Raw genomic sequence first — 14,926 nt, 5'->3', positions numbered from 1 at the left:
AAAGTCTAAGGTGAGAGAGGTTACAATAGATATAACCTTGGTCATTTTTAGGTATGCGAGAGAAAGGTGAACAAAAGTAAAAGCCAGCTTTGTATTTTTAGGCTTGGCTAAACATAGAATTTTTTTGTAAGTCAGTGAGGAAAGAAACATCGTTTGGTAGCTGGAGGTAAGGGAAGATAATAAGTTTTATTTTAAGGCTATCTGAGGATAATGAAGTGCAAATGTCCAGAACACAACTGAAACTTTGTGATTCAAATATGACTAGCATAATGTTATGTTGCAGGAACTAGGTTAAGTCCATTGTGTTATTGCCTATGTGATTTTGACTATCAGTACTTTTTGTTATTTTTTACTGAGCTTTGAAGTATCATGTTTTCCAGGCAATTCTAATTCCTTTCATAAAACAACATTGGCCTAAATGGTCTTTTCCAGTGTGCCAGGAGAGGATGGAAATAAAGTCAGTGTCTTAATTTAATTTTATGTAACTTAATTTAGGAGAGCTAAGTAATTAAACATGAGGCCAAAGTACATAAGAAAGCGGCAGCCCTTTATTGCAAATATGCACACACTCTCAGGCGAGGTTCTCTGGTCCTCAGGTGTAGGGGGGCCAGGGAAGTTGCATGGACGCTCTGGGGTGAGGTTCCCCGGTCCACGAATGCGGGGGCCCAAGAAGTCACGCCAGCTCCTGCCGGAGGCGGACTTTTATGCATTGGTACTGGAAGAGGGAGGGCAGTGGGTGGGATAAGGGCATGATAGGGGTGTCTCCATAGGCATGGCCGGGTAAGTTTCAATCTCTTCGGATTGACGTCACCTGGCGCATGCTTGGTTGATCTGCATCTTCTAGGGGCGGGCTACATTTTCCCGCACGCGGGTAAGTTGGTGATGAAGAACCCAGAAACAACAGGTACTGCTCCATCTTGTTCACCTTCCTTCATTTTGTCCTTTCTCCCTCACCCAGTCAGTATTTTCAATTTTTACCTATTGCTTACAATTAATACTATAATTTTATATCTATATTAAAATATTTTTTTCCTATCAAAATAACACGTTCCTTTCTAAGTCATGTATTTTACAAGGCATATGTTTACAATGATGAATATTAGAGATGCTTAAAATGGCAAAGATGACATTAGTAGTTATAATTTGCAACATGTAAAACAAAGATAATTTGATTATCATCTGAAATGCCTTTCTTCTTTATAGAACCAAATTTAAGCAATTTGGATAAGCAGATTGGCAAATTGCTTAAACAAAGTTATCTGAATATTTAGGCAAACATAACTATATTTATAGCCTATAAAGTTTTTCACCATATATATTTGATTAAAGATTTTGCTTGAAAGTTTTGATTGAAAGTTTGAAGTCTTCTTAAGTCACTTCAATGATAATGACAAGCTTCATTGTAAAAGAAGTTATATGTGACTTAAAATTATGTATTTAGGAATTTGAAATAAAATTTTAGACTAGAATATACTTAACTACGAAATAACAGCTAGAACAAGTTATAAGATATACATGCACAGAAATGGAAGAACATTTATTTCGTAACTTGAAAGAGGAAGTAGTTCTGGTTTAATTGCTCAGAATTTTAACTCTAGTGTATTGTATGAATTTCTTTCACATACCTCTTGCTATTAGACCTACTGCATATTGTTGCAGGCTTTTCTTTCTAGTAAGTTTGTCTCCTAAGCAAAGACTGATATTTCACTCTGCCTTCGTGGTCCTGTGCCCTCCATGTTGCCTTTTTTTTTTTTTTTGAGACAGAGTTTCACACTGCTGCCAAGCTGGAGTGCAGTGGCACAATCTCGGCTCACTGCAACCTCCGCCTCCTGGGTTCAAGTGATTCTCCTGCCTCAGCCTCCTGAGTAGCTGGGACTACAGGCACGTGCCACCATGCCTGGCTAATTTTTGTATTTTTAGTAGAGACAGGGTTTCACCATGTTGATCAGGCTGGTCTCGAACTCCTGACCTCGTGATCCACCCGCCTCGGCCTCCCAAAGTGCTGGGATTACAGGTGTGAGCCACGGCGCCCGGTTGCCTTCCTGGTTTTTTGATTGAGAGTCTGAAGTTCCCTTTCCCTTCTTTCCTGCATATTCAACCCTTCAGTGTTTTCAACTTTAGCTTTGTATACCATTTAGATTCAAAATATGACAACTATCTTGAGGAATAAACTTGTATTTGTTGTCAGTCATAGCTCTAGTGTGATGTTGTCTCCTAGGCATCACTAGATTACTAGAGATTTTACTCTGTCTTTCCAGTCCAGACCTCTATGCTTTTGCCTGCTTCAGTATTCAGTAAATATTTCATAGTAAAGAATCAGTGATGATGAGTTCAGGCTCCTCTGAGTTTAGGCTGAGGTTCAGGTTCAGAAGTTCAGGCTCCCTTCTCTCAGCCTGTATTCTCTCATAGTCATGCTATACTATGTGACTTTCAAACGCTCCACAAATTCCTTTTTCTCTTTGAATAATCTGTGACAATACCAGTCTTTAGCCCTTGCCCAGACTTAGTAAATGCCCACAGGAATGGAACACAGCTTGTAATCTCAATTTACATAGGAAAGTCTCTTCTACTTTTTGGAATTGAGCACAAAAATCCTCCTATTATTACCAATCTCTGATATCTTTCAAACAATAATTTAAAAATTTTACTATTTCTGAAATTTAATGCCAAGGTTTATCAAAACTTAACTGTTTATCAGTAATGGTTTATCAAAACTTACTCATTGGTGGAAATCTGGGAGTAGCTATTTTGATTCTAGATAAAATATGTTAAAACAAAAAGCAATTTAGAAGTAAACGGTCATGGTCGGTCAATATTTTTAAAATGTTTAATTAACCAGAATAATATGATAATTTAAGGTTGTATGCACGGTTCCACATATATGCAAAGCAAATACTGACATAAATAACTTTAAGAAGAAAGAAACAAATTCAAATGTAAAGATAAACCTATATATTTAGATAAATCTATTCCAAAGAGATCAAATAGAATAAACCACCTTATAATGTTACTTAATAAGAAAAAATGAGAAATGGCTTAAATGACAAATTTCAGAAATGAAAAGGACATCTCTACAGATTCTGAAGCAAAAAGCAAACAGTTTGCATTATTAACAAATTTGAAATTTGAAAACTTAGGTGAAATGGACAACAAATCTCATTAAAGAAAAAAAAATCCAGAGTTGCTATCTTATCTTAAAATGTCTACTTTTCAACCAAAACTTATTAGATATGTAAATATCAGCTATTAAAATTTTTTTCAAAAAATTAATGGAACTTATGATTCAATAATTAAAGAAAAACATGCTAGCAGTGAGCCAATAGAGAATTTCAATAGATAATAGAAGCAAGCAAAGAAACAAACAAAAGAATGAAAATAATTCTAAAGTTGTAAAGTACAAAAACATAAACAAAAAATTTACTAACTGAGCTCAGGAGATTTGAGAGGGCAGAAGACATAACTAATGAACTGAGAGATAGATCAATAGAAATCATTGAATACGAGAAACAGAGAACAAGATTGAACAGTATAAGTAGTTTGAGACCTGTGGGTCAATGTCAAGTATTTCAGCATATAGATAATAAAAGTCCCAGAAGGAGAGGTGAAAAAGAAAGGAGCAGAAAAATATTTGAAGACATAATTGCTGAAATCTCTCCAAATATAATAAAAAAAAACACTAATCTATGAATCCAGGAAGTTAAGTGAACTCCAAGTAGAATATATTTAAGGAGAACTCACACGTACACACATTATAGTCAAACTAGTGAAAGAGAACAAAGGTAACATCTTGAAAGCAACAAGAAAAAGGAAACTTATGTAGTGGAAACAATATCACTAATTGTAGACTTCTCATCAGAATCAGTGGAGGTCAGAAATTAGTGAAGTGACATGCAAAAGGCTGAGAGTAACAAATTGCAAGCAAAAATTCTATATTTAGTAAAACTATGATTCAAGGTGAATATGAAGTAAAAATATTTCCAGATCTTTTACCACAGCGTGGTAAAGGAAAACTTTATTCTGTGGCTAAAACTTAAGGTCAATCTTTATTTGCAAAGTGCTACAATATGGGAGACAATTTAGGGATTGAATGCTCCATTCCTTTCTGTGGCTGAGGGCTTTACTTGTTGATGTTTTGTAACCAAGGTTTTTGAAGATCAAAGCCTACATGCAGTTTCACATGTCTGAGATCAGAGAGTATATGTAATTTCATATGTCAAAATAGCAGGGAACATTCGGTGAAATTGGAAAAATTCTGAATGTGTATGAAATTAGGTGGTTTCATACCTCCTGAAACCTCTTGATTCTGGGAAAACTGAATTTGTATGAAACCAGGAGGTTTCAAACCTCCTGGTTTCATACATATTCAGAATTTTTCCAATTTCATTCAGTTGGAAATGCTGAATCCTTTTCATACAAATTCTGAATTTGTATGAAATCAGACCAAGAAATGTTAATCTTTTGGTCTATGGGGTTACAGGTCAGTTAGGCTTGAGTTTTAAGTGAGTTGTTGCATGGGTATTGAGCATGTAGAATTTTATAGGGACTTTGACTTGACAGAAATGAATAAATTCAGAAGGTGTGTGAGATGGTTTTGCCAAAATACAAACAGGCTGACCCACCTTCCTTTAAAGTAGTTGAAACCAGTGAATTTTTTTTACACTTCCTGGAACATTGTCTTTATGTGATTCTCAACAACTTAACTACTTTTGATTTGTTTGTAGCTTAAAATACTAGAGACTTCCCTTTTAATATCCCATTAGCATCTCTATTCAGGCAAGGGAGATATTACTGAGGGGTTCACGTAGTCCTATACCTAATAAAGATAATAATACCAATGGCAATGATGATAGCAATGAAAGCCAACACTGGTACTCCTTATGTATCAGAAAACATTTTAAGAATTATATGCACATTAATTACACAAATTTTATGCTTCTTTATGTTATTTTAGGGTAGGGCTTTTGTTTTCCGGATGAGGACGTCAGGACACTAAGCCTAGGACAAGGATTCATGTTCTACCTAAAAAATGAGGCCAGGAAGATGAGAGCCAGACATTTTTAGCTTTTGTGTTGGGACCCAGATTCTCTGCTGTATAATGTGGAGTTTCCCAAATGCAAGAACAGGATTTAAATATTGGCATGAGAAAAAAGTCATGCAATAAGCCAAAAAGAAAAAAAACCATGAGAAATGTCTATTATATCCATTCTTCATGTCCCTTCTTTATTTTCTGTGATGTATAAAGAATCACCAACAAATTTGATGATCTCATCTACAAATACTATTTCCCCAATATGATATTCAACTGATTTAAGGTACTATACAGTATATAGGTATTGTTTAAATTATTGTTACTAGACAGAATTTCAGATTTGTCCTATTAATCATCAGCTTAGGATATTTACTTGAAATGTTAATCTCTTGGTCAAATAAAATGGGAATTTAAGATGAGTAGAAAGAGGAAGGAACATCAGTAAAGTACACAAGCAGGGAATAAATTTCAGAGAAGAATAAATATGCATAGGTAGAAGTTGTTATGAACAAGGGTAATATACATTGGATTAGTAGGAGAGGCAGTGAATCTACTGAATTTAAGAAACTAATTTGACAAATTTTTCCAGGTGTGAACAAACTATTGTTGAAGAATACTGATCACTGATGCAGTTTCTTGTCTTTGCTTCAAGTTATTGAAAAAATAGTTTCTGTATGGCAGTAGCCAAACTTATCAATTATATCCAGTCTAGGCACTGGAAGAAGAAATAGATGTTGACACCAGGTAGGGTGTTACGGGAAGTGGGAACAATAATGGCTTCTGATAAGAAAACTAAAGTGATAGTAGGCACAATCAAGATCTTTGCAAAGCTTTCCTGTTTACACTGGGCATATTGTATGCACAGGATCTCTTTGTGTTTTTATAATCTCTTCCAGTTTCTTTTCACATACTATAGAGGCAGCCCCAAAAGATACACAAATCATCTATGGAAATATTGCCTCTATTGCTTATTTTCCGCCTACCCTTACTGTATATACTCTTGATGAAGGCAAAAAGAAAATGGTTTCCAGCATCTCTTAGATGACTTACCTATCATGACATTTCATATTTAACATGGGACTCAAACCAGAAGTGGGGGTTTCATGTAAGAATCCCCTACCCTAGTCATGACCTTACCATATTTTGTGATTCTTTGGAAGTGGAAGATAATGTTAGCATATGCTTGATTGTGATAATTTGGATGTAAGGAACAAGAAAAAATATGTTTTCTAAAATATGGCTCCTAGAGGGACTTCAAAAGTATGCTTTCTCAGTATCCAATTTTGTTTGACTTATTTGAAACTAAAATACTTCCCTGTTAGCTCAAACCCTGACTGTTCAGCCTTTTTTTTTTTTTTTTTGCATTGAAATTAACTTTTCTAGAATAGTAAGATTCACTTAACCCTTTTATAGAAACAGGTACCAAGCTAAGTACATTACTCATTTTAACTCATTTAATCCTCAGAATAATATTATGAAATAAGTACGATCGTTTTTCTCACTTTACATATGCAAAAACTCAGGATCACAGAGGGTAAGTGGCTTGCTTGAGGTCGCATAGCTAGTAAGCAGCAGATATTTGGAACCTAGGAAATCTAGTGCCAGAGTCCACATGCTCGCCGTAACACTTTCCTGCCTACTGGGAAATCATTAACACTTAAAAAGTTTTGGTCTTTATACGTAATCTAGGTGAACAGATTTCAAAGGAATATGCTATAATTTGAGGAAAATTAGTTTTAAAAAGTTTTCACTGAGATAATTAGCTAATTGTTTAAGGTATTACTTGTCCAACAAATATATGGCACATATTTCTTTTAGTTTAGTATTATTATTATATTTATTAATATCCATGTGGGTTCATGTTGATTAAAAATGTTACTATGACTGCAGTTCATATAAAGAACTATAAATAATGAAAGAGGAAGCCTTCTAACTTAATTGTAATTATTAAAAATGAAATAAGCAGTCTCATTTTGTAGAATAAGTAAAGTATGTTCACTTAGAACAGTAAAGCAGGAATAGTTCTGCTGCTTAGGAAAACAGGTAATCATTGTTCTCATTCTTGTAAGCAATTTGATTTTCATGATTAAATTGAATATATTTGATTTATATCATGAAAGCTATTTTTTAAAGAAAATGATCCTAAAGTTCATACTTGTGTTTATTTTACTTTAATTTTGGCAAGTAAATTTACATTTTTGTTAGGCAGGCATAGATTTAAGAATTCTTTTTTAAGTTTGTAGTTTTAATGTTTAATTAATAAAAGTTTTAGGATTTTTCTACTCATTGCTTACTGTAACCATCCATCTGATATCTTCTTGGATATTTTCAATATAAGATATATTTATGCTCATCTATGAAAATTTTTTTCAGGTTACTCCAGCGCCAGGCAGCTATGATGTTCACAAATCATATGAGATGTCCCAAGTTAAGCATAAATATATGCCACCTCGTAGTTTAGTGGCTAAAAGAAAACATGCCTCTTTTCTTAGTGCAACTCCTCGGTGCCTAGAAAAAATGACTGATGGGCCAGGTAAGTCTAGATAGTCCTTATAAAGCTACCAGGAAAAAAAATTCTAAGGTTTCCATATTAAAATAGCTAGAATTATTGATAGGTTCGTGGAGACTGAAAAGTTAAGCAAAATAATTTATAACAAACCATTTTTCTCATCCATGCTTTAACAAAATAACATTGACTTAATCAACATTATTTGAGGACCTGCTGTGTTGTACATCGTTTTGCTTAAAGTCGCAGTTTCCGAGAACCCATCCATGATGTTATGTGAGGACTTACTGTAATTGTAAACACACATTTGCATTTACTGTGCCTCTCTTAAGTGTGTAGGACAAAAACCAAAAAGAGAAAATACTTATTCAGTGGACGATTTAAGTTATTTTTTCAAATGTAAGAAGACTTTGGGGGAGGGTGGGTTATGTCTCTTAATTTTACCAAAGACAATTTTACCACTTTTACTAAAGCTAATAAAGTCATCCAGCATTCTATTAGGGAAAAAAACCAGAACTCATAACATGCTAAAGTTGTTAGAGGAGAAAGGCACTTTACCCTCATTTGGAAAATCAGTCATATAGAAGATATACATCAAGCCAGTTGTACAGAATTATTTTTATTCTTTTTCCAAATATAAAGAAAGCAACTATATAAAAAGATAAACATTTATTTGAGCATTTACAATTCCAAAAATAATTTTAATTTTTAAAATTTGGATAGTCTTAGCTATCAGTAACAGCATTCTTGTTCTAAAAATGAATGCAGTAACTTTTGCTGAAAATGAAGATAAGTCAGTTATTATGCTATTTTACACAGGAAAACTAGATAGAGAACAGGAACAATCATTTTCAACGGTAATTTACAAGTGTATTCCCACTAAGTAACCAAACTGTTGTAATGAATTTTTATGAGAATATGGAGAAAAAAAATGAAACAGAATGAAGAAACTCTTTTTTCCAAAGTTTTTAATGAAAAACTAAAACAGGAGAATATAACTTATCCAGCAAATAATACTTGGACAGCCTGAGATCCAGAGGCTTGCTTTGTTTCTCACTGCCTTTTAAAAATCAGGCATATTGCCAGCCTATAGATCCATTTTAAGTTGAAATTTCGCTTTTTCTTTTCTTTTTCTTCTCTTGAGTTGTTACACCATTGTTGATTTTGTGAGGTTTTAGCTTTGCTGTGAAGTAGGATTCAAACTCCTGTAGTATGTCCCTGACTACACTCAAATGTGGTTACCCAGGGAAATAAGTTCTTTGAAATTTCAGCACCATCACCAGCATCAAGCACAATCAATTAAATAAGAAATAATATTAATCTCAGGGTCTCATGAAGTAGATTATGTTGAGTATCATATTTCCTGATATTTTTTGTCTGTCTTCCTTTACTCTCCTTTGCATAAAAATTCTTACACATGGAATGCAACGTAAGAGTTTCAGTTAAGTGCCAGGATTGAAAGACTTTTCATTGCTTCATTATTTAGCATAGCGCAAGCAAATTAGCTAATTCTTTCATTAGTTTCTATTTTTCACAATTGAGATATTTGCCACCTACTTGCCTCATGAGAATACAAAAGATTAATGAGAACTATATTTCAAAGTCATTTTCAGAACCTTTGAAGCTCCTTTGAAGTATAAGATCTTATCATAATATGAAACATGTTTCTTCTTAATGTTAAGCCAACACTAGCTTCTAACAGAATTTGAGAGGTAAGGGAATATCTTCATTTGGAAGACAGTTATTATTTGGAAGTCAAAGACATAGTGACTGTCAAAGTCACTGTACGACTGCAGAGTAGACAGCTTGTGAAATGAAAAGAGCTTATCACGTTGGTTAATACCAGTAATTCATGAAGTTTGCTATCCTGCATCTTAAAGTGGCCCATACTTCAAAGGGATAGTAACAGAAACCCCACATGCCTCTATAATCAACACATTAGAAAAAGCCATATGGACCTCTGAGGCTATTATCTGATACCATGATATATGAAATTTTATATCCTCTGACATGTAGATATTGTAGTAATTATGGAATTATTCTTTTAAATTTAATCTGCTACCTTAAGGCATACCATCTAAAATATTGCTCTAACATAGATTTAGTAGGTGCCCAGGGCCAGTTCAATTAATGTCATGCTGTATTCTGGTAATTGAAGATTAACTTTCCTTGATCTATACTCTGTTACATTGATCTAATCAAGGACAAGATTCAAGTGTGATATTATCAAGTCTCTAAATATGTTCCTAATTTTTAAATAGAGTTTTACTTTGTTTTTTTTTTTTGATCAATATGACAAAGAATTGTCTATTCTTTTTAATATTAATATATACATACTAATATTGTTTTTGCTTTAAAATGAAAATAGACCATTTTTGTTTGTAATTTTGACTCTAACTTTTGCTAGAGACAGCTAATACATGACATCATTTGCTTTTTACAAAATCATTATATAATCAAAAGATCCAGTGATAATAATTCTATTTGTTATATGCTGTGGGTCAATGTTTATCTTATGAATGATGGCCTTTCATATCATAATGTTCTTAGTAACAAAATAAGAAAAGAAGTTTCTTTACCCTATTATTTCTCTATTAAACATTGGTAATTTTGTTTTGCTTTAATAGCAATGGTTGGATGCAAAATTTCTTATACGTCAGATAAAATTATTTAGTATTGTTATATGTATACGTATGTGTACACATAAATGAAACTATAAGATTGTCTGACTTAATTTGGAGAGCATGATATGCATATTTATTACTTGGGTCATTATATTACTAGAAAGAATGCTGTGCCTCATAGAACTTAAAAATGCACATTGTTATCTTTCTATCTATATAATTATTGGAAAATTAAAATTGATTACTGGATATCTTACATTTGTAGATAAAAGTGTTAAGAACTGAGATTGATGCATACATGAATAATTATAATCTCATGGGATTTATGGAACTTGTAAGACATTCAATAACTCATGTTATAACCATGTATTTATTTCAAATTATTTTAGATCTTTATTTAGAAATATGAAAATGGTTTTATTTATAAGTAAAGTTTGTTGGAATATACTTAAGAGGGACAAAAGTCATTTTCATTAGTCTAAATTAAAGAAGGAAATAGTACATCCACAATCAGTGTATTGTATATCCTTTAGTGTTGTGTGACTAATAAAACACAGTAGAATTGTTTAATGAAGAAATAATTAAATTAGGTATATTACATTATAAAGCAGTCTTTTCTTATTATACCAAGTTTTAATTAATGGATATGTAAATGATTTTGTGATTGATCCAACTCAGGTAAAGTGAAATTGTTAAGTGGAAAAGTATTTAAGCATCACTTTATTTCTCACATTGACATGTTTTTCGTCATAGGTTAGGGGCAGGGGTATGCTTGACAAATTTAAAAAGAAAATGGATATAAACATTGTTGAGAGTGTGGAAAATTGAGGACCCTCATACATTGTGTTGAAAGTATAAATTTATATCAGTGTTTCTTAAGGGCAGGTTGGCAAACTGTTTCAAATATTAATGCCATTTGACCTGAGAATTCTGCTTCTAAGATCATCCTAAGGCAATTATTAATACCAAAACTTAAACATCAAGGACTTAACGAAAAGAGTAATAAAAAGTTCAAAATGTCCTAAATGGAAAGAAAAGTGGAGTTTAGTTAATTTTGATACATAACTGACTAGAATCCTATGAAAATATTACAAATGTTATATGATTTTTTAAACATGGGAAGATCTTGGTAACAAGATAGGATTAATCTATTCAATCAATTAACAAATATGTATTGAGACTATCTTATATATTAAGCACTCTTCCAGGGACTTGTGATACAGTAAATATTCTTGTTTCATAGAGCTTATTTTTAATTTTAATTAATAATATATTTTATTAACTAAATATTAATTTATTGTTATTTATTATCAGTTATTAATTAAATATTGTTAATATTAATTATAAATTAATAATGAATAATATATGCCGTGATACAGTAAATATTCTTATTTCATAAAGCTTAATTTCAGATATAAGAGACATTTAATAAATGAAGAGGTAGATTGATAAATAGAGGAAGAAGGAAAATCAAGCATTTTTAAATTCCATGGGGGGACAAACAAAAGGGAAAGAATTGAGAGTTTAGAGTGGATGGTGAATCAGTTCCAAATAATGTTAATGGGGAAGGCTTCACTGAGAAATTAATAAAGGCATACCTTGGCAATATGGCTTAGTTTGGTTACATAGCACTGCAATAAAACTAAAATTGCAATAATGTGAGTCACATGAGTTTTTTGATTTCCCAGTACATATAAATTATGTTTATACTATACTATAGCCTATTAAGTGTGCGATAGCATTATGTCTAAATAAAACAAAGTAAATGACTTAATTAAAAACACTGAATTGCTTAAAAAAAATGCTAACAATTATTTGAGCTTTCAGCGAGTCTTCTTTTTCTCCTGGAGGGTCTTGCTTCGATGTTGGTGGCTGCTGAATAGTCAGAATTTTGTTTACTAAAGATTGGGGTGGCTCTGGAAATTTCTTAAAATAAGACAACAATGAAATTGGCCACACTGATTGACCCTTCCTTTCATGAGATTTCTCTGTGGCATATGATGTGACTTGATAGCACTTGACTCACAATAGTACTTCTTTAAAAGTACAGTTAATCCTCCCTAACCCTATCACTGTTTTATCAACTAAGTTTATCCAATATTCGAAATCCCTTGTTGTTATTTCAACAGTGTTCACAGCATCTTCACCAGGAGTAAATCCCATCTCAATAAACCACTTTCTTTGCTCATCCACAAGAATCAACTCCTCATCCATTCAAGTTTAATCATGAAATTTTAGCAATTCAGTCATCTTTGGGCTCCACTTCTAATTCTAGTTATCTTACTATTTCTACCATATGTGCAGTTACTTCCTCTACTGAAATCTTGAACCCCTCAATTCATGAGGAATGGAATCAACCTTTTTCAAACTTCTGTTTATGTTGATCTTTTGACCTCTTCCCATGAATCATGAATGTTCTTAATGATATCTGTAATGGTATAGCCTTTCCAGAAGGTTTTCAATTTACTTTGCCCAGATCCCAGAGGAGTCATTCTGTATGGTGGCCATAGCCTTACAAAATGTATTTTTAAAGTAAGACTTGAAAGTTGAAATTAGTCTTTGATCCATGGGTTCAGAATGGATGTTGTATTAGCAGGCATGAAAATAACACTAATTTCCTTGTGCATCTCCATCAGAGCTCTTGGGTGACAAGGTGAATTATCAACAAGTGGTAACACTTTTATTTTGTAAGTGAAAGAGAGTTTATTAAGAAAATAAAGGAATAAAGAATGGCTACTCCATAGACAGAGCAGCCCCAGGGGCTGTTGGTTGCCCATTTTTACAGTTACTTCTTGATTATATACTAAACAAGGGGTGGATTATTCATGAGTTTTCTGACATTTCTTGGAACTGAGTATTCCTTCCATTTTTAGACCATATAGGATAACTTTATGGCATTGCCATGGCATTTGTAAGCTGTCGTGGCACAGGTGGGAGTGTATCAGTGAGGATGACCGGAGGTCACTCTCGTCACCATCTTGGTTTTTGGTGGGATTTAGCTGGCTTCTTTACTGCATGCTGTTTTATCAGCAAGGTCTTTGTGATCTGTATCTTGTGCCAACCTCCTATCTAATCCTGTGAATTAGAATGAGCAACTTACTGGGAATGCAACCCAGAATGTCTCAGCCTTATTTTACCCAACGACTACTTAAGATGGAGTCACTCTGATTCAAACTCCTCTGACATTTTCCCCCTCCCTTTTGTAAGAGAACCCTTAATCCTAAGGGTTTGAGAGGGATGAAGATCCATCTTCTGTAACATCAGGCTGAACAGGGGCAATAATATTGCTGCCTAACTATTGGGTCTCTTGCATTCAGGGTACAGAGGAGCTCAGTCAGAAAGTGTAGGTATGTATGGTCAGGGCAATACATAACTCTTCAGTACCAAGAAAAAGTGAGATCCATCCCTCTTATTTCTTCTGAGCAGCGGCCAGAGATGGCTGGTTGTATGCAGGAATAAGCAGGGTTAGTCTAAATTGTAGAAAAAACTCAAAAACAACTGATGAGACTAGAATCTAATAACATGTGTACCATTTTTCTTGAGACATATTTTTTATCTCTCCAGTCTGCCATTTTTAATAAAGACAAATCATAGTATGACCAATTTGCTTTATTATATTTGGCCTGATTATCTGTATAAAGTACAGCAAGAATAATAACTTTTTTATTATACTTTAAGTTCTGGGGTACATGTGCAGAATGTGGGTTTGTTACATAGGTATACACGTGCCATGTTGGTTTGTAGCATTCATCACCCCTTCATCTACATTAGGTATTTCTCCTAGTGCTATCCCTCCCCTAGTACCCCACCCCCTGACAGGCCCTGGTGTGTGATGTTCTCCTGCCTGTGTCCATGTGTTCTCATTGTTCACCTCCCACTTATGAGTGAGAACATGCGGCGTTTGGTTTTCAGTTCATGTGTTAGTTTGCTGAGAATGATGGTTTCCAGCTTCATCCATGTCCCTGCAAAGGACATTAACTCATTCTTTTTTTATGGCTGCATAGTATTCCATGGTGTGTATGTGCCACATTTTCTTTATCCAGTCTATCATTGATGGACGTTTGGGTTGGTTCCAAGTCTTTGCTATTGTGAAGAGTGCCACAATACACATATGTGTGCATGTGTCTTTATAGTAGAATGATTTATAATCCTTTGGGTATATATCCAGTAATGGGATTGCTGGGTCAAATGGTATTTCTGGTTCTAGATCCTTGAGGAATCACCACACTGTCTTCCACAACAGTTGAACTAATTTACACTCCCAACAGTGTAAAAACGTTCCTGTTTCTCCACAAGTTCTCCATCATCTGTTGTTTCCTGACTTTTTAATCATCACCATTATAACTGGCATGAGATGGTATCTCATTGTGGTTTTGATTTGCATTTCTCTAATTACCAGTGATGATGAGTTTTTTTTTTTTTTTTTTTTTGACGTTTGTTGGCTGCAAAAATGTCTTCTTTTGAGAAGTGTCTGTTCATATCCTTTACCCACTTTTTGATGGGGTTATTTGTTTTTTTCTTGTAAATTTGTTTAAGTTCTTTGTAGATTCTGGATATTAGCCCTTTTTCAGATGGATAGATTGCAAAATTTTTCTCCCATTCTGTAGGTTGCCTGTTCACTCTGATGATAGTTTCTTTTGCTGTGCAGAAGCTCTTTAGTTTAATTAGATCCCATTTGTCAATTCTGGCTTTTGTTGCCATTGCTTTTGGTGTTTTAATCATAAAGTATCTCCCCATGCCTATGTCCTGAGTGATACAGCCTAGGTT

General features: G+C 33.6%; 1 protein-coding gene across 1 annotated transcript in view; it reads left to right on the top strand.

Annotated features, from left to right (window-relative positions):
• Positions 1–14,926, top strand: part of STPG2 (sperm tail PG-rich repeat containing 2) — a 542,222-nt gene that overhangs the window by 282,132 nt on the left and 245,164 nt on the right. Inside the window, exon 9 of the mRNA XM_030919072.1 lies at positions 7,403–7,562. Within this exon, the coding sequence (XP_030774932.1) occupies positions 7,403–7,562 (160 nt within the window). The remainder of the gene's footprint in view (positions 1–7,402; positions 7,563–14,926) is intronic.

Source organism: Rhinopithecus roxellana, chromosome 2, assembly GCF_007565055.1.
Source record: "Rhinopithecus roxellana isolate Shanxi Qingling chromosome 2, ASM756505v1, whole genome shotgun sequence".
In the NCBI taxonomy this organism is placed as follows: Eukaryota; Metazoa; Chordata; class Mammalia; order Primates; family Cercopithecidae; genus Rhinopithecus; species Rhinopithecus roxellana.
The sequence above is the reverse complement of the archived record's forward strand: the minus strand, read 5'-3'. Positions and strand labels throughout refer to the sequence as shown.